Source organism: Lepidochelys kempii, chromosome 9 (assembly GCF_965140285.1).
Source record: "Lepidochelys kempii isolate rLepKem1 chromosome 9, rLepKem1.hap1, whole genome shotgun sequence".
Classification (NCBI taxonomy): domain Eukaryota; kingdom Metazoa; phylum Chordata; order Testudines; family Cheloniidae; genus Lepidochelys; species Lepidochelys kempii.
The window spans coordinates 4,036,905-4,056,998 of NC_136388.1; the positions used below are offsets into that span (position 1 = coordinate 4,036,905).

At 54.1% G+C, this 20,094-nt stretch overlaps 1 protein-coding gene across 3 annotated transcripts in view; it reads left to right on the forward strand.

Moving 5' to 3' along the window:
* P3H2 (prolyl 3-hydroxylase 2) overlaps positions 1-5,791 on the forward strand; it is a 123,297-nt gene extending 117,506 nt beyond the window's left edge. For 2 of the 3 annotated variants that reach the window (XM_073359044.2, XM_073359045.1), the window contains exons 13-15: positions 238-313; positions 3,837-3,977; positions 5,592-5,791. In XM_073359044.2, coding sequence (XP_073215145.2) covers positions 238-313; positions 3,837-3,977; positions 5,592-5,684 — 310 coding nt within the window. In that variant the 3' untranslated portion in view covers positions 5,685-5,791. Of the gene's footprint in view, positions 1-237; positions 314-3,836; positions 3,978-5,591 lie in introns of those variants that run through there. The other variant, XR_012160700.2, reaches the window with a different exon arrangement.
* The last annotated feature ends 14,303 nt before the right edge of the window (positions 5,792-20,094 follow it).

Here is a 20,094-nt window from a genome sequence, read left to right on the forward strand (position 1 = left end):
GCACCCACAGGGCAGGCGGGACTCGAACCCCTGAAATACTGTGGGGCCAGCCACCTCCCATTGACGTCAGTGGGAGCCTTTCCCCTGACTTCCCTGGCAGGCGGAGTGGGCCCTGGGAGAGTGGTGAGCATTCTTCTTCCCACGGGCCAGATCTGCTGATGCAAATCCTGTGTTTGTAGCTGCCTGGGGTAGGGGCAGCCAGCCAGCCTCACCAGGGTCTCGTCATTCTTCCCCCAGCGCCCTTCTGTACATTAACACGGATTTCGAAGGCGGGGAGTTTATATTCACTGAGATGGATGCCAAAACTGTTACTGTAAGTAAACTGCCTTGGCTGGCAAAGTTGATGTCAGTGGGTTGGCTGGGGGGATCCATTTTGTTTTCCTTCCTAGTCCACTCCTCCAGAGCTGGTGCCGTGTATAGCTAGGGCTTTTCAGATAACTTAAGCTGTGACCTCAGACCAGTGGGCCCCTCCATAAAACAGTTACATCCCTAGCCTCGGTAACCTTAGACTAAAATCCATTCTAGGTGTAATCTGAAAAGACATTCACCATCCTAATGGTGCAGAACAAGGCTACCCAGAGTGTGAGGTCTTCAGTGTGGCTCACAGCCGCCCCTCTACAACTGTCAATGAGGACAGCCTTAACCGGCTGGAGGGTTTTTATTGTTACCGAATTAAGCTAACAAGCAATTTCTGTTCCTCTGTCATGGGCGATACAAGTGGAAGCAAATTTTAAATTTTTTATTAAAGCTAATGTTAAAAAAATTATATAATACATAGGTTGGGAAAAGAGTGTCTGTACATCTGGGTATAGTGCTTAGATTATCCACAGATACAAAGTTAGTTTTTAAAAGTCATATGATCCATAGAGTACATAATCAGCAGTAACCCAAATTTAGGTGAATAGATTTAACAATACAGTTTAGATATTAGAATCCAAATACTCGGGTACATCACTCATGAAAAGTTGTACGGAGGTTTGGTTGTAGAAAGCAAAATGTATCAATGAGAGGGGATTGTCCCTCAGTAATTGAGAATTAGATTGGTTGTCCATTTAGAAAATACAATCTATGAGGAAAGTATTTGTTACTTTCCCTACTAAAGCCATGTCGTAACCCTGCTGCTGGCATCCTGTGTGCCTACAATCACTCAGGATTCCTGACTTCTGCAGAGAGTGGATTTTTGGAATCTCTGATCCATTAAGTAAAAGGTTTAGACGAAGACACACAGTTTATAAAAAAAAAAAAAAAAAAAAAACCCGGACAGGCTGGCCGAGGATCCTGCTTTGTGTGGTTGCCCAATTCACTGAGCTTCTGCACCCCCTAGTGGTCAAATTTGAAGCAAGCAAGACAAGGTGGGTGAGATACAAAACTTTTCCTCTCTCGCCAACAGAAGGTGGTCCAATAAAAGGTATGACCTCCCCCATCTTGTCTCTCTAATATCCTGAGACCAACATGGCTACAACAGCACTGCATTGTAGAAAAGTAAGGTCATCAAATCCGGCCCCCTGCGCTGAGGGAGGACCAAGGAAACCTAGGGCCATCCGTGTCCACCCTGGTCTTAAAAGCCTCCAGTGACGGGGATTCCACAACCTCCCTGGGAAACCTGTTCCAGAGCTTAACTACCTTGAGAGCTATAAAAAGTTCCTCCTAATCTCTAACCTACATCTCCCTTGCTGCACATTAAGCCCGTTGCTTCTGATCCTATCTTCAGTGGACGTGGAGAACACTTGATCCCTGTTCTTTTTATAACAGCCCTTCACATATCTGAAAATTGTTATCAGGTCCTCTCTCAGTCTGCTATTCTCCACACTAAACATGTCCAGTTTTTTTTTAACTTTCCTCATAGTTCAGGTTTTCTAAACCTTTGATCATTTTTGTTGCTCTCCTCTGGCCTCTCTCCAGTCTGTCCACATCTTCCCTCAAATGTGGCACCTCAAATGGGGCGCAGTATTACAGCAAAGGCCTCATCAGGGCCGAGTAGAGCAAGACGATTCCCTCCAATGTCTTACATACGACACTCTTGTTAACGCACCTAGAATGATACAAGTGATATCCTATTAAAGAAATAAGCCAATCACAGTGTAGGGTTGGACAGTAAGTGTGTCCCCATCCTTGTCTTCTCCACTCTACAGCCACCTTCATTTAAAGACTGAACATAAGCTTGCTATGAGTCCTTTGAATTCAATTCAGTGTTGATAAATGCAAAGTGATGCACATTGGAAAACATAATCCCAACTATACCTATAAAATGATGGGGTCTAAATGAGCTCTTACCACTCTAGAAAGAGATCTTGGAGTCATTGTGGATAGTGCTCTGAAAACATCCACTCCGTGCGCAGCAGGAGTTAAAAAAGCAAACAGAATGTTGGGAATGATTAAGAAAGGGATAGATAATAAGACAGAAAATATCACATTGCCTCTAGATAAATCCATGGTACACCCACATCTTGAATACTGCGTGCAAATGTGGTTGCCCCATCTCAAAAAAGATATATTGGAATTGGAAAAGGTTCAAAAAAGGGCAACAAAAATGATTCTGAATGAAGTCTGGAACAACTTCCGAATAAGGAGAGATTAATAAGACTGGGACTTTTGAGCTTGGAAAAGAGACGACTAAGGGGGGATATGATAGAGGTCTGTAAAATCATGACTGGTATGGAGAAAGTAAACAAGGAAGTGTTATTTACTCCTCATAATGCAAGAACTAGGGGGTCACCAAATGAAATTAATAGGCAACAGGTTTAAAACAAAAGGAAGTGGTGAAACACTGGAATGCGTTACCTAGGGAGGTGGTGGAATCTCCTTCCTTAGAAGTTTTTAAGGTCAGGCTTGACAAAGCCCTGGCTGGGATGATTTAATTGGGGATCGGTCCTGCTTTGAGCAGGGGGTTGGACTAGATGACCTCCTGAGGTCCCTTCCAACCCTGATATTCTATGATTCTATGAAGTGTTTTTTCACACAAAGCACAGTCAACCTGTGGAACTCCTTGCCAGAGGATGTTGTGAAGGCCAAGACTATAACAGGGTTCAAAAAAGAACTAGATACAGGCAGTCCTTGGACTTACGACACAATTGGTTGCGGAAAATTGCATCGTAAGTCGAACTGTCGTAACTTGGAACTGCAATCCATTCCATTGTGGGACCGAGCATCATAAAGTCAAATCAGGGTGTCAATTCAGAAATGTATAGTGTTATGGCTTCAGAAGAGGGAGAAGAGGAACATTGCTCATGGTTCATAGATTCCTGGTTTCCAAGGCCAGAAGGGACCCTTGTGATCATCTAGTCTGACCGCCAGTACAGTACAGGCCAGAGAACTGCCCCCAAATAATTCCAAGATCAGATCTTATAGAAAAACATCCAGTCTTGATTAAAAATGGTCAGTGATGGAAAATTCACCATGACTCTTGGTAAATTAACCATCGGAGCAGTTACCCTCACTGTTAGAAATGTATGCCTTATTTCCTTATATCAGTCAGAGTGTGAAGGTTAACCTGATCTCATTGAAGGGACATCTAATTATTGCCTAGTTTGAACACAGCTGGTTTGCAATGATTGAGTGTGTTGCATTGAATTTTGCACAGACTTTGCACACTGCCTCATCTTTTCTGGGTTAATCCTCTGCAACAGGACAGAGCCCTTTTTCTGGAGCAAAATGCCCATCTCAGCAATGCTCTGCGTTTTCGAGTATCCTGGAGCTATCCAGAGAGATCCATTAAAGTCAAAGGCCTGAACTGACGGGAACCCAGGGCAACACAAGAGATCTGCAGTATGCTGGTTCTTTGCCATGAGCCTAAATGCTGGTTGTGTTTGCAATGTTTGACTTGGTGTTTTTTACAGGCCTCTATCAAGCCAAAGTGTGGGCGCATGATCAGCTTCTCCTCTGGTGGGGAGAACCCCCACGGGGTCAAAGCAGTCACCAAAGGCCAGCGATGTGCTGTTGCTCTCTGGTTCACTTTGGACCCACTTTACAGGGAGCTGGTGAGTTCTTCCATCGTGACAGCAGCAGAGACCGTCATGAATGGCGCGGGGCGGTACAGCGGGGAGCTAGTGAAAAACCAGGGAGCTCCTTGTAATGCTCTGTCATCTTTAGCTAAGAGGCCCTTCTGCCTAGCCACAAAGATGCCTGCCTAGGCAGAAGTGCTGGGTCTGCCTCAGAACCAGTGGGTGTTTCCATAGCTAGCTGGAACCTGTCTTCAGGGCACTGGATACTGTCATGCTCAACAGAGCATAGGGTTAGAGATGGAAAGGGACTTACAGGATCAACCAGCCTCCCGCAAGCAAAACGAACCCTTCCCCCCACCCCCAATGAATGCAATAAATGCATTGTACCAGGCCTAGACTGGGAGTCAGGAGATCTGGATTGAGCTGTGTGACTTTCACTTCTCTGGGCCCCTATTCCCATCTGCATGGTGGGGACAGTACCCTGTCCTGCCTCTGAGGGACTTGTGTCAGTAAATTCGGCCATGTTTGGGAGCTGCCCATTACGACACTGGGGGGCTGGGCAGATTGTGGTTATACTGGAACCTCCACTAAGAGGGTGGCTTTCCCGTGTGACCCTTGCATGGGCTCCGTTTTTGGCCAGGTCGAGAAACAGGACCTGCAATCTGGGACTGGCTCTTAGGGTGCGTCTACACTGCAGACAGACACCTGCAGGCCAAGGTGTGGGAACCTCCCACCTCGCAAGGTCTAGAGCCTGGGCCCTAGCCTGAGCACGAACATCTATAAGGCAATTAAACCACCCCTTTGCTCAAGCCCCATGAGCCCCAGTCAGCTGGCGGGGGGCCAGCGGCATTTTTTTATTTGCAGTGTAGACACCCCTTAGAGCAATGTTTCTGCTGAGCATTAGTGACACCTAGTGGACAATTCCGGTAATGACCAGTATCTCAGTGGAAATCCACAGCAAGGGGGAGGACCAGGAGCACACCCCTGTTTGTGAGCACATGGTTCTTTCAGCCAGTGATCTCAACCATTCGTTACTTCAGCCTGGTGGGGCCCTTTTCACCGATGGCAAAATTCTGGCACAGGGGCTTTAAACAGCTCCCCCAGGTCACACAGCAAGTCATTGGCAAAACAGAATAAAACCCAGGAGTCCTGACACCCAGTCTACCAATCCAGTCGCTAGACTGTGCTTCTGCTTTCTGGATTCCTGGGGTCTGGCACCCGCAGCCTGTCCATCCCTTGGGGCCTTAGTTTAGGACACATGTACATGGCGGTGCTGTAGTTATTTGTGTTACGGTAGCACTACAGGCCCCGTTGTGCTCGGTGCATCGGACGAGAGCTGCCCCAAAGAGCTTAAACTCTACATAGGCAAGACAGTCAAAGGGTGGGAGGGGAAACTGAGGCACCAAGCGGTCAAGTGACCTCCCCAAGATCACACAGCAAGGTCGTGGCAGAGCTGAGAATGGCTCTCCCAAGTGCCAACATAATGCCCAATCCATTCGGCCGCACCATGTCCCCAGGTGAGTTGTGCCTAGGTCTTATACTGGCCTTCCGTGCCAGGATGAATTTCCTCCTTGATGGAGAAATAGCTCAGAGACGAGAGGAGACATCGACGCTGCTGCTGCTATTTACTCCTCCTCCTCTTTTTTGCAGGAGCGAATCCAGGCAGACGAAGTGATAGCGACGTTAGACCAAGAGCATCTAGGAGCCAACGACCTGAACATCAACCCGAAAGACGAGCTCTAAACTAGGCCAAGGACTTCCGATTAAATATTTATTTAATATTGTTAATCCTATTAGAACCCTTTTATTTTTATACAGAGCCTCGGTATAAATGAATCGGTTAATATGAACATGGTGCCTCTGTGTTTTGGCACAGCTCCCTCTGGGCCCCATGTGCGCACCTCTCCTGCTGGGGCTGACTCTTCCTGCTGTATTCACTGGCCTTCCCCAGCACTTTTTCGGGTCCCTCTATTCCCCTGACAGGCTGTCTTCCCGTTCCTCAGGCGGGGGTCTCTCCTCAGACCCAGACAAGGAGAACATAGCGTGGGGGTTCCTGGCGGATCTACAGGGCACTGACCGCAGATAGAGGGGAACTGTACAGTTCTTTTGTTGTCCCGGGTTCATGCAGTGCATGTCAGACCTGGCTTTTCTTTTTGTGGTGGCTCCCTTTCCAAAGCCGTTTGAGGAGTTAGGTCTGAATCCTGCTCTGGGACGTGTACAGGCTCCTATTGCACGGCTGAGATCTGGCCATAAATTCCTGAGCACAGCCAGGGGGTTGGAGCTGTCCTTTAAGAAATCATGTCTGCTGAGCCCATGATGGAATTGCTCTGCAGAGGGCTCCCGCATGTGCTTTGCACAAGACCCAGGCAAAGTGGTATGAAGAGAAGGGGCCTAAGCCAAGCAGCTTGTTTTCCAGCTGCTCCACCGTGAGATTGGCACTCTCCCTGATTGCATTTTCCCCATTAACTGCTTGGGGCCATGAAAGAAACGCAGCTTCATGCTGTCATCTTTGGACTTCTGTTCCGGGGCAGGTGCCACTACCGGCGAAATGTAAGGTTAGAAGGCCCCAGCCCCAGGCCCATGCAGTGCAGCATCTGGCAGGGTCGGGGATGTTACGGTGACCTGCCGCTGGGTGTGCATTTTGCATCTGTTCCTGTGGAAGACCCTGGCAGGGGGAGCGGGCACATGCCCTGCAGCACCTTTGTGCTCCTGTGCCGCTTTCAGTGTGAGGTGCTTACTGCATGCTTCGCTCTACGACATGTAATGCCTCGAGGGATCTGGCTTCTGCTGTGGGTAGCATGGGCTGTTTGTTAAGCTTGTGAGCTCCAGTAGGCCACTAAGTCCGTATCTTGCTGTGTCGTCGTCTTCTCTGCTCGTAGGGTGAATATAACCCTGGGGCCCGGATGGGGGCTATACGGTCAGATCCTCGGCCGCTCTAAATCAGCGCAATCCTTGAAGCCAGTGAGCATCTGACCCTCCGCGCTGGCCCCAGGCACAGGGGCGATTCTCGCCCCAATCGGTCAACTGCAAAGCAAAGAGCACCTTGGCAGGCTGGGAGCTGTGAGGTGGGGTTCACGGTGACTGTCCCATTGCCAAAAAGTTCTGCTGGGAACTTGGCTGGTGCTTGGCCCTTGCTCGGAGCCCTCTGCCCCTCCCCCCCCGGTATTGCCAGGGCTTGGAGAATCTGGAACCAGTCACTTGTTCTTGCTCTTCTATCATGGAGCTCATGCTGAACCTGCCCCAAGTTGTCCTGAATCTGTAGCAATTGTCTTCCTCCTCCCGCCTGCAACTGCCTTCCTCAGGGCCTGTCTGCTTCCAAAGCCACCACCTCAGCGGGGAGGGGAACTGGTGCAGGCTTCTCCTGGCTACAGGTTGATTACGTGACCAGGCCGGGAAGGGGACACAGTTACATCCTTGAAAGCAAAGCAGGGCATTTACCGTGTGTCGCTGAGCCAGGATTTGCCGCCACCTTCCTGCTGAGGCTGGGAGGGGGCAAGGTTCCCTCAGCCCACTTTGTAAGCAACCATGCTAACGGCCAGCCTTCGCTCTTGCCCTGTTTCCCAGGGGTTCTCGCCCCAGCCCCGGGTCGGGTGGGATCAACGTTTTTGTTTCAGCAGTAAGACGCAGTCAGCAAGCAGCTGGGGTAGGTTCCTGCCCATGTGCTGCGAGGCTGTTGTAAACCTGCAGCCTGTTTCTTTTCTAATATCCCAGCCCTACTGTAATGTGTCATGCAGAAGCACGTGGTGCCCTGTTAAAACCACGGGAGCAGCAATGCATGAGGAAGGGCATTTACGTCCTTACAGTCAAGCTCTGTTGCCTAGTTTATTAATCAGCAAATGCTGTATCTATGATGTAAAAGTGGGTTTATGCTGCTTCCCCCTTCATTAACGCATACCTGACATGAACACTAGCTCCTGCCCCATCTGTGCTGGGGTTGGGGAGGCCAATCGTTTATCCTGCCACTGCAAATCCCAGGAGCCCTAAAACCTCCCCCAGCTCCCCTGCAAAAGCAAGCTTGCTCGTCTACACCCACAGGCTGCGCACCCCATTTCTCATGGGCTGTGAGGCCAGAAGGGCGCAGTCTCCATCAGTTCTTGTAGCGTCCAGCGAGGAAAGGAACAACGGGCCAGATGCGCTATCATGCTCCCATTGCAGGTTGTGATTTGGCTGCTGCTATTTTGCTGTTCCCTAGAGAGCTGTGTCTAAACTCAGGGGAATAAACTAAACACAGGGCACAGCCTTGGCCTCGGGTGATTTATCCAGAAAGGTCCACTATCGGCTGGGAGAAGTTCTCTCCAACATTGGGTTGCTCCTTTGGAATGCAGATCCTCTCCTGGGATCCCCAGCCCTTTCTTTTGAGGGTTTCAGTCCCGGTTGGCCCACTTCTGCATCGTCTCTACAAGGGGTTTCCCTCCACCATGCCTCAGAGGGGTTGGAATCGTCTCAAAGCCGGTGTGTGTTCATTAAATGTGTGGGTTTTGTGGGACAAGTGTTCCCCAATCGGCATCCTGCCCTTTAGCAGAGCTGCGCCCGGAGCGTGTTTCAGAGTCAGAGCTCAGCAGCCGAGTGATGCACATGAGTTTTCGCTGCTTTCTCCGCCTGCCAGCCCAGCTCGGGAAGAGCAAGCAGGATCAGCTCAGCCTTTGTGCAGCACAAAAGGTTGCTGGGGTGGGTTGTGCACCACGTTCAGAGTAGGTGGCCCGTCACTCATGGGGCACCAGGCGATGGCAGAGCTCTCCCGGGGCCCTTTATGCCCTAACCCTGGCTGATTCTCTCCTGCAGCCTGGAGGCTTCCCTGGGGGGCCGAGAGCTGCACCTAACTAGGGTTTGCCAGCCGGGGTGTGACTGGGGCTGAGAGCCTGCAATTCTCAAATGCCACCCTGTCCCCTCGGGGCTGTGGGCAGCAGGCTTGACCTCGTGCGGGAGGCCGGACAAGGCACAGCAGTGGGTGACGCTAGTTTTGCCCTCCTGCCGCTCACCCCATTCTTGAACCAAGCGTAGCTGGGCTAGAGGAGGGACTCAGGCCCAGTGTGTTGGCAGCGGGCTCCTTGGTGGCACAATATGGCCCGGAGCACAGCCTGGAGGAAGGAACGCAGCCTGGCGCTGAGAGCCGTGTCCTTGTAAGAGGAGCAGGCTGGTGCTGCTGTGGAAAAGGCCAAAGCTGGGATTTCGGGGGGCTCCTGGCGGCCGGGCATGTCCTCCCAGCCTCACGCTGAATGCCCAAAGCTACAACCTCATTCAGTTGCTGGGTGACGCACTCTGGCACAACCCGCTTGCTCTGGGCGGCAGGGAGAATATAACGCTGCTCCGGCACAAACCTTGGGATAGTCAGTAGTGCCTCAAGCCCCTGCCTTGGTACCGCAGCAATTGCCCAGGCCCGGATCTTGGGTGTTGTGGTAATTACGGTGGGGCGAGGCCAGGGCAGGATTGTAGCAGCCAAGCTGGGGCTGCAGCAGGGGGAGGATGGGTCCTGTGCAGCTCCTTGGCCCACGGGACGGCCCGGGTAGGGGAAGCCCACCACGCGACCGGCCCCACAGGCAGCTACCGCACAGGGCATGGCTCAGGGGCAGCAGGCGCCACTCCCTTGGCTGCTCGGCTCAGTGCAAGCGCACACGGGGACGGGGCGGGCACGGGTGTTAAAAGGCAACCGTCCTGCTTCGAGCGCACCGCTTTCAGCAGAGGCCCCTCCCCCGTTTGGTGAACTATTGCGAAGCTGGTCGGGCACAGGGGTAATAGACCGGCCAGCATCACACACGTCCCGGCCAGGCTGAACGTCACTCAGCACCTCCTGCTCCAGCTGCACGGCCAGCTTGCCACCCCCTGCTAAAAGAAAACCTCAATTCACTGTTCCCCAGGGAGAGCCCAGGCTTGTTCTTGGTCCAGCCAGCAGTAAGCAATGGGAAATATATGCACCAGTGGGCTCGGGACACTATGAGCATTGTACTGATTATTTGTAGTACCTTGGGAGCGCTAGTCATGGGCCAGGCTCGCATTTGCTAGGTGCTGTCTTAACAGACCAAAAGGATGGGCCCTGCCCCAAAGAGCTGACGGTGGAAGCCAACAGATGGCTGCAGACAGATGGGTGTGTGACAGGAACCAATGAGAGCCGATTGATCAGTGTGATTGATCTGGCGAATCGTTGCAACGTTTCATGCGGCCGTCATGGGTAGGGTGACGAGACAGCAAATGTGAAAAATCAGGCCAGGGACTGGGGCGTAATAGACGCCTCTGTAAGAAAAAGCCCCCCCGAATCAGGCCATCTGGTCACCCTGATCAACGAAACGTAAGAAGGGCTTTGAAGGGCCTCGGAGGCTGGCAGCTTTGGCTGATCAGCCGCGAGAGACGGCAGCGCCATACTGAATGAGAGCTGGTGGGAGGCTGAAGCAGGGAGGGCCTTGACAAGCCGTGGATGTTTGATGTGACTGGGGTGCCCTGGGCAAAAGGCGGGGCGAGAAACCCCGTTCTTTGCAGCAGCGTTTTTGGCTGGATAGGATGGGGGCAAGCCTGCATGTGTGGAGTCCTGAGCAACGGCTCGTGCAGGCCCCAGGGTGCAAGCCGGGGAGAGGCTGAGCTGCACGGCGAGTCGCTTGGCCTCGGGGGCCCTTTGGTCCCTGCATAGGCAGCCGCGTGACCAGTGGCGTTTGGGCCAAACGCCGTTTGACGCGATGCCCCTGAGGGGGCCACTGCTCGTGCCCAAAGCGTTCCCGAGCGAGGGCTCAAACCAGAGGGCGCGTCCCGGGGGCAGTGTCTGCTAGCTTTAAAGAGAACGGGGCAGCAAGGGTGACGCCCGCATTTGGGGAGGGTGGCCTGAGTGCTGAAAGATCCCTCCAAGGGGGAGGGGCCACCCCCCGCAAGGCCGGTGCCCACTCACCCACGCTCCACTCCTGCTTGCCCCTCCCCCGCCACCCACACCTTTCCGCCCCCCCCCCCCCCCGAATGTCCCCACACCCACTGCCTGCGCCTCCTCCCCCCCACCCGGGCTACCCCCCCCCCCCGACGACTCTCTGCCTCTCAGGGGGTGAAGAGGTGTGAGTGGCAGGCGGGGGAGGGGGGCCATGGAGGGGAGGGGGGTGAAGAGGGTCAAGAGGCAGGCGGGGGGGGCGCAGGGAAGTGGCAGAGAAGTATGAGCGGGGGGGTGCAGGGGAAAGAGGCGGACAAGGGACCGGATGAGGCACAGCATAGGCAGGGCCTTGGTGTGGGGGGGGGGGGAACGGGACCGCATGGGCAGGACCCCAGCCCGGGCCTCCTTTTGGCGGCGGTGCGCCCAGGGCGGCAGGCCGGTGCCCCGCTGCCACAGGGAGGTGTGCCACGTCTTGTTGGGGGCGGCTTAGCCTCCCCTGGCCGATTACCCCCGCTGCCCCTGCCTGAAGATGAGACCCTAGAGCAGGGGGCCTGAGGCCGAGCTGAGGCCCAGGTGACGGGCTTGAGTGCCACACGGGGTGGTGGTGTGGCCAAGAAAGGCCATTTTGGGTCAGGAGGGCATGGCCAGAAAGAGAGCGGGCTGGGTTAGCCATGCTGAGCTGACAGCCAGGCCCAGCTGTCAGGGAGCCAGGCCAAGCTGTTAGTTTTCACCGAAGGTCTGGCTATGTCTACACTGCCATTGACGTCAGGATAATATACGTGGCTTGGGGGGGGTGAGTTAGCCACGCCCCACTCCGAGTGATATCAGTGACACCGACCTAAGCCCTGGCGTGGACAGCTCTGTGCTGGAGGGAGAACGTCTCCCACTGCCATGCCCAGCGGGCTGGATTCATTCCGTGGTCAGAAGAGCTCTCGTCTGTCACTTTCGAGCGGCCACCTCAGAGCACTTGCCTCTCTACTGGACCCAGAGCCTGTTTTGGGAGCAGAGCCGCGAGTTTTGCACTTGCAGTGGTCACTTGTTTGCACAGCTGAAAGTTAACGGTGGGGTCAAGCACGTCCCTTGGCGCATCAATAGATTTTTGAAAGCACGCGTTCGCCTCTCTGGCAGGTGCTGAAGCAGCTCACGGCAGTCCTGGGCACCCCGGACACGTTCTCAGGTTGTTAGAGCTGACCTCGTTTTCTCAGTGACAATAGGGGTGGCCCACGGGATTTGGAAAAGGTGTCGCGCGCACTGGAGCTTAGTTTATTGTTAACTAAGCCAGACTCCGCCTAGTACTAAAACAGCAGCTAGGACAGGTTTAGCAGAGTCTGAGTTATGTCTGCAAAAGAGCCTAAAGGAAGCTTACTATAATTCAAATGTCTGTAAGACCGTACTGAGCTGTCTGCTAGGCAGGGTGTTTGCATTTGGGCGGGGATGCGACAGTTGAAAGACATTGCTGAGCGACGTTACTCAGAAGGATTTTGTTTAAGGGGGATGGTCCTTTTCTTGTCATCGTTTCGCCAGGCTTCCCTGCAGCAATCTGCCCTCTCCTGCAGCTGGGGCACGGTACAGTTCCCCTCTGTGTTTTTGTGGCTCCCACAGATATTTATGATGCCGTAGCGTGTTGCTGGACCTCAGTCATAAGAACCTCAGAGCACTTTAGGGACAAGACATTAATCCCCAAGGAGGTCGGTAAGTAACATTATCTCACTGTCTCTCACCTGAGATGCAACGCAGTGAAGGCCCCCACCGTCAAAGCTACTAACTCCCTCTGGTTTCCCATTGCGAGGATGCAAAGGCAGGAATATCAGGGAAGGGCCATTGAACCTCTTCGCTGTAGGGAGTGGGCCTCTCCTTGGCAGGCTTGGTAAAGCCGCCTCCACTGCCTGGCAACAGGCGATCTATTTACAGCGCCAGTTCCCCACATGTCCCGCTGGGCCAGGTGGATTGAAAGGGCCACCAGCAGGAGGGCAGTTGGGGGAGGCTGCAGAAGCCAAGTTGCTCAGCCCGATCACCACAGCCAGAACAGAGGAGATCAAGGGCACATCCAAGGGGGTTGGTCAGCTTTGCATTGCAGCTCCTGGGTGGCTACAAACCGCAGCATTGCAAGGCTGTGCCTTGCCTAGGAACAATGGGTGAGTTCACAGCAGGCGTTGCTAGCTCCCCCCACACTAAACCCCACCTTTGCCCCAGGGCAGATGCAGGTGACAGCCATCAGCCTGATCCCGGCTGCTCATGTTCGAGAGGGAACCTCAGTTGCCAGCTGAGAAAGAGACATTTTCTGAGAGTTTTCATTTAAAAAATAAACCTCAAACAGTCATTTTTCAGTGTCCATGTGCTAGGTAACAGTGGCATTAGCCTGGGCCTGGTTTCCTTGGCAGCTGTGCTCAGCTCCCTAGGCCGCATTGGGGTGGAACGTGGCCTGAGAGTCGGACCACCCTTCTCAAGGGGATTGGGAGCAATCCTATCCACGGCCCTCATCAGCCGCCCCTTTAAGTCCCAGCATCCTGCCAGATACCCAGGTAGAATGGGGAACGGGGACCAACTCAGGAGCCGTAGATTAGGCCTAGACCAGGAGCAAGCTGGAGGAAATGGCCTTGCCCTCAGGTGCCAGCTCTCACCCATTTCTATAACCTTTCTCCAGCGCAGGCAGGCCACAGCGCCGGGGCATACAACCGCCGCCCGCAGCTACCTCGATTCCAGGCCCAGCCCAGTGCGAACACAAATAGAGCCAGCGCACGGGTTTTAATCTGGTAAAAGCTGAAATGCAGAATGTCAATTGGCCTGCCCCTCCCCCAGAAAATCCAGTTTAGAGTAACGGGGCGGGGGGATGTCACCCCGAAGGATCCGTACTGATCACTTAGGGCTAGTCTTCACTGGCACCGTGGAAGCCCTTGAACGTGGCTTGTGTAGGCACGGCAGAGCGCTGGGAGAGAGCTCGCCCTGCACGCTGAAAAACCCACCTCCACGAGGGGCGGAGCGCCCAGCGCTGGGGCCCAGGCTACATTAGCGCATTACAGCGCTGAAACCTGCCGCGCTCAGGGGGGTGTTTTTCAGTGGCAGCTCTGTAAAGTGCCAGAGTCGAGAAGCCCTTAGACGCAGCGTAGAGCCCATGGATGCCAAAAGAAAAAGCCCCACCCAGCCCTGATTTCAACAGGAGCCAGGCCAGGTGCTTGCGTAAGTTTTGGTCCCAGGTGGGGAGAAGAGAAGGAGCATTGCAGCGAGACTGGGTGAATCGGGCACATGCTGCCAGCCCAAGGGGTGGAACCCAAGCTTGCAGAGCAGGTGTGGACAGGGAGGGAGAGACTCTGCTAATGAGATTTCTGGGGTGGTTTCAGATAATGAGCACAGCATTAATGGTTGTTGCCTGGCTTCAGCAGGTGAGCGCAGGGGGTGCTAAGATGTTTAGCTCATTACAAATAAAGGCGGGCTCCCTGTCGAGATGGCTGTGGCCCCATCAGGCTGTCACCGCGAGTGGAAGAAATGCTGAGCAGCATCTGTACACCCCTTGTGCGTTCACGAGGGCGCTGAGTGCTCCCACACACGTGGAAATTGCTCGGCTTGCACAGGGCTCGAGGCTATTTCGCTGCCAGGCGTGGGGAAGATCGGCTGCCTTTCACACTGGCGCGGACGGTACGGAGATCGTGGTTGCGTTCCCAACCCCATGCAGCCAGCTAATTGCATGCACTGCAGAGGGACCGGTGCCCTCCCAGGCCTGTTTGCGTAAGAGTTACAGTTCCTCCGACTTTGCCCTCGTCTGACAAGAGCTAGTCAGGCTAGTTTTAGGGCAAAGATGCCAGCCTAGGTGAGGGTTCAGTGCTTGTAAATGCCCGTCACCCACACTGTCATCTTGAAGATCCCACCGAGATAAGCAGCAGGTAAGGCACAGGCTGAGCGGAGGAGATGCACCCAGCAGGCAGCCACCCAACAGAGCTAGAGCGTCCAGCATGGTAGGGCAGCACGCCTCTCTCCAGGGCCCTGCATTCACACCCTGCCTTCAGCCGTGCTCCAGACACACGCCGAAGCCCCGGAGAGCAATGCAATTACTCAGCGTTCAGGTGCCCCGATGGTCCTTAGCGCACAGGCTAAGGTCATCCTCCTCCACTTTCTGCGTACAGCACAAGACACACACGTCAGAAAGGCCGGACTGTCGCTGATGAGAGGGGACCGCAGCAAGGGCAGGGCTGTGAAGGTTGAGGGCCCAGGGCCTCAACGGGCATCAGGTGAGTTCAGTGGGAGTTGGGCACCTGAACCCCTGTATGACGCTGGGCCCAGGTGCATTTGCGGGGACATCTGCGCTTTGCAAACGTCCCGTCAATTGTAGTAACTTGCCAGCTATTTTTCTCATGAGAACTAAATTCCTTTGGAGACCTGGTTCAGAAATACAGGATGGAGTGGCCAGGCCAGAGGAGAGGTGCAGGCTGAAGCCATAGATGTAAATGGGTTAGCACAAAGCTTATTACTGTTCGTGTTTCATAGTGGACCCTCTGGGGCTCAGAGCTCCTTTGTGCTGCATGCTACACAGCCATGAGCTGAGCGACAGCCCCTGTCCCAAAGCACTTACATTGTAACTAGCAAAGACAAAGAGTGAGTGGAGGAAGAGCGGCTCAGAGAGCAGGCATGACTTGCCAGGTCAGTGCCAGAGCTTGAAACTAAAACTCAGGTCTCCTGCCTCCAGCCCCCAGCTCCCAGGACTGTAGCTCTGTGATTCCTGGGGACTTTACATGGGTGTAATGCCAACGCTGGATTGACCCCCCCACACACACCCAGGCCTTGCAGGCCCACAGGCTCAAGGGTGATTGCCGTTGAGGGACTGGCCCAGCTGCAGTGAGACGGCTGATGACGGACACAGGATGCCGTGTGCACTCCTCATTTGCACGCGCCAGTCTTTGCAGTCAGAAAAAAAGGCACCTTAAATTTGCTGAGCCTTTGGCCCTCACAGCAAGAGGTGCCAGCCTATAAATGGGTTTTATAAGTGAGCGTTGTGCTAAGGGAAAAGTTCTGGGTTGACACCCCTTGAGACATGCAGCGTAATCTGCATGGACAATCACAGGTCAAGTGTCTCCCACCAACATGCCCCAACCCGGATCTGGTAGGGTCACCTCAGAGCGAAGCCCCTCCGTGGTACTTTGGGGCAATTCTACTGAGCCCGGCATTAATGAGACCAGCTGCAGTGGTGATCGTTGCAGGATGGACCCTGTCCCGAGCCTCACCAGTGAACAACCTCCAGAGAGTAACAAGTTGTGTGCATGCCCGCTGAGCTTCACCAGCCCCTCAGGGAGGAATCACAGAGCCGATCACATGCACAGCAGAGCTGGTAATAAGAAAACAACCCACCAGCGCCTGAAAACCAGTTCGCCTCAGGCCTCTTCGGGTTGTTTGTTCATCTTCGCTCATTTCGACATCCCCTCCGCGGTGCTGAGAGAGGCCGGGAATTGGCCTCTCACCACACCCACTGTGCCAGCTGCCAGTTGTTTTATTTGATTTACCAGCCAACTTGGGAGGATGGGTGGGGACTGACTTCTCCCTTTGTTTTCAAAACCCTCCTGCCTCTGGGTGCAGCAGGTGGGGCTGGGTGTTTTCACGTCTATCTCCTGTGTGACAGTTACCTGCCTTCAGCAGCGGGGTCACCACCGGCCTGTGCGTGCGCTACGGGGGACCTTTCCCAGCCCTCATTGAGAGCCATGGGAATAAGGCTGGGAAAACGGGGCACCAGGATTCCAACCTCTCAGGGCTTCCATCTCAGGAGTCATCGGCCGGGATGCCGCTCAAGAACTTCCCCTTTGCTCTTATTTTAGTTACCTATGAGGGGGAAAGCACACCAAGGCACTTCCTATAGGAACAGGCTAACGCAGCTGCAACAGAAGCCTGGCACAGTGTGTGGGAAGTAATGACCAGCCGCGAGGGCGTGCACAGACCCACAGCCATTAGAGAAGGAAAAGGACTGTTTGGGCACACCAGCTGCTCCCACAGCCCCTGCTGGAGCAATCCCTGGAGAATATCAACCAGTGTTTTGCTCGGCCTAGTGTCAAATGATTCCCACCACTTCCCTTAGGAGACAACGCCACAGGTGACTGATTTCAACCTTAGCAAGTGTTTTCCCGCCAGGCTAAGACCACACTAGTAAATGCCCCAGAGGGACCATTCCTGTGCGGCCAGGGAGATGGCTACAGAACACACAAGATTGTCTCCAGCTCTAGTGTCTAGGGGCAAGTTGAGGGGCATTAGCTCGGTCTGGGTCCTCGTGAGAGTTTGATTCCCAAAGGGTGGGATTGAAAGTCACTGGGCCCCCGCCCCTCACGGAGCTCCTAAGTCACCTCACGCCCTGGTGCCGAGAAGTGGAGCTGAGGCGCACGAAAGCTGGGTTTGAGACGTGGCGCTGTGCTAAATATTCTTTTCACGCTCATTCCCCTTCCCATGCGCCCAGTGGCTCAACCAGGAACAAATGTAACTCTCCCAGCATTCCCAGGGGTGAGGATGGCCACACCGAGGAAGTTGAAGTGTGTTGCCGGAGATCACAGGGCAGTTCAGGACCCGGACCCAAGCCCAAGTATGCCAGCACGGCCATCCCCTGTCAAATCCTGCCAGCCCAGCAATAGCTATGTTCACGAGTTTGTCACAGAAAGGGTTAATTTGAATAAAGTTGGCAAACTTTTGGCAATGTCTTTTAAATAGACCACCCCCCCCCCCCAACCTGAGTGCCATTGCAAAGCCGCTCAGCTTGGGGCTGTCCACCCCTCTGTCTCCAGCTACAGCCGGGCCAAACCCGACTGGTGCTGTGACCCTGTGCACCAGGCGGGGGGGCCAGGCCCAACTCTATGGGCCAGGAGCCACCGGTGAAGGGTGGGCTCGCTCTCCAACCCCTCTCGTGATGCCTCTTTAGTCCAGCGCTTCTGACGGGACGTTTACTAAACATTTTTGCACTGAACTCACACACGTGGGAGTTCCTGACATTTGAATGATGCCGTTTCCCTTGGCTGGTCCTTCCTGCTGGTCTCGGCTGTGGTGGAAATGACGGCAGAGTTTGCACCCTATGCAGTAGTCTGGCAGGAAAACAAAAGTGGCACTGGGGATGAATGCGCTTTCCGTTGGTGACCGGGTGAACGCACCCTCGCCCGCTCTTCCTGTCACTGGTCAGGGGCTGTCGCAGGCCAGAAAGGCTGTGAGGCCCACTTAATCCTTCCCTGCTGCTGGTGCAAACTTCACGTGTATGCACCAGAACCATGAGTAACCATTCCAGGAACTGGGCAAGGCCCAGAGCCGCTGTAACTGGAAGACTCCACCCAGAGAGCTGCAAGTTCCCTAGAGTGATCAATCAGCTGGCCTGCCTTTGGCTGCTGTGACTTATGTCCATTGTAAGGGACTGGATGGACTTGCAGGAGTGGAGTGGGGGTGGTTTTGAGGGAGCAGTATTGCCTTTTGAAACTGACACAGTGAACTGATTTGACTCCATAAACCTCATTTAACTCGGGAGTCTGACGAACCGTAAACTATTTCCCCAGAGGTGAAGGAATCAAGTGTTAGACAAATCAATACGCTGCTCAGTTGGAATTCACTCTAAATTACTGCACATAAAACAAACACAGGGAAAATCAGCTACCCCTCTGCTACCCCTTTCCACTTTGCATTGCTCTGATCCCACTGACTCACAGGAGAGCTCTGTCAGGGAAGTGCGTGAAAGTCAGGAAGCTTGTGGGCAGCTGATCAGAGCTATTCTAGCATCTTGGCTATGCAAATCAGAGCAGGAAGTCTCATCAGAACAGCCTGTCCCACAAAATTTCTGAGCTTTCCTGGAAGTGAGGGAGCCTGGGTCCATGTGGCTTGGTTCTCAGGAGCTGGAGGTGTGGGACGCCCTTCCGAGCCAAGTTCTGTCTGTGAAAGGCGCTGCAGAAAGTATTTACTTGCACTTTCTGTCCTTCCATCCCTCCCTCCAGAATGAAGTGGGCTAATTAAAGTAAAACAAAGGTGAAACGTGCAATACCAGGAACTTTACCTTATTGCCAGTCATCCACCCCCCAGGATTAACTGAGAGGTCAGGTCAGGTTTGAATTATTACAGCAGCAGATGGGCTCCAGTTACCCAACTGTCTCCAAGTTACCCAACTGTCTGTGCCATGGGACAGGTGCCCGTGACTGTCCCAAATGATCCATAGACTGGACTTCAAGCAACTGAAGGTAATCCAGGTCATGGTGCTCATTCGAAAGTCCATGCTGAGGGTACCCCACTTCTGCATCACCCCCTAGCACCCCTTTCGCAGGCTGCCCATCAGGGTGGCTATGGAATGGGCCAAGCGGTGTGGCAGCAGCAGCCCCTGGAGTTCACTGACACTGCTCTGCATGCTGAGCAGCGAAGTGTTCCCTGGGGCTTGGTGCCTTCCCTCTGAGCACGCCTAGACTCTGGGGTGCAAACTAAAGCAAGTGTCCATCTCTTCCTGGGGCAAAGGCTGCTGCCGCCGAAACTTCCCTCGCCCAGTGGGCCAGCAAAGCCAGCACTCCCTCCACCCCAGTGGCCTGGGGACTAAGGCCCAGCACGCCTGCCCCACAAAGGACTTGGAGCAGTAGCCCCAGGACCTGCAGGGAAGCAGAACAGGGCTCTTCCCATCCACCCAGGCACTCAGGGCAGTCTCCACTGCTCCCCCTGGCCCTTCTAGCCCTCTGTGTTTAAAGAGCCCAATTAGGGGTGCACTCCACCGGGTGGGAGCTCAGAGTCCCTCCCCACTAGCCCTCACACGTAGGCAGTAGCCGTGCTTTGGATGACCCGCACTGAGGAGCCCAAGAGGGAGGCCCAGAGATGCGGATGTCCTGGCAGGCCCCCCAACACACACGGCAGCAGAATGTGAAGGGAGCCTCCATGTTCTCAAATGTGCCAACAGATCCATCGCTGGCTGGACTCCCCCAGTGCACTCCAGCCGCACCCCCGCTCTCTCACTCCCACGGGTGCCAATCAGGAGCAGATCCACTGAAGCCAGTGCAGCTTCCATTGTGTACGGCTGGTACAAGTAAGAGGAGAATCGCCACCATTACACAGGCAGGGCTTTCAGCCCGCTCGTCCCCTGCACGGTGCAGCCACGCGGGGTCTGATTCTAATCTCACTTCCTCCAACCGGTTACAAATCCAGAACATAGAACCATAGAAATGTCGGGCTGGAAGGGACCTTGAAAGGCCACCAAATCCAGCGCCCTGTGCTGAGGCAGGACCATGTAAACCTAGACCATCCCTGACAGGAATCTGTCTGTCCTGTCCTTAAAAACCTCCAATGAGGCGATTCCACAACCTCCCTTGGAAGCCTGTTCCAGAGCTCACCTACCCTTGG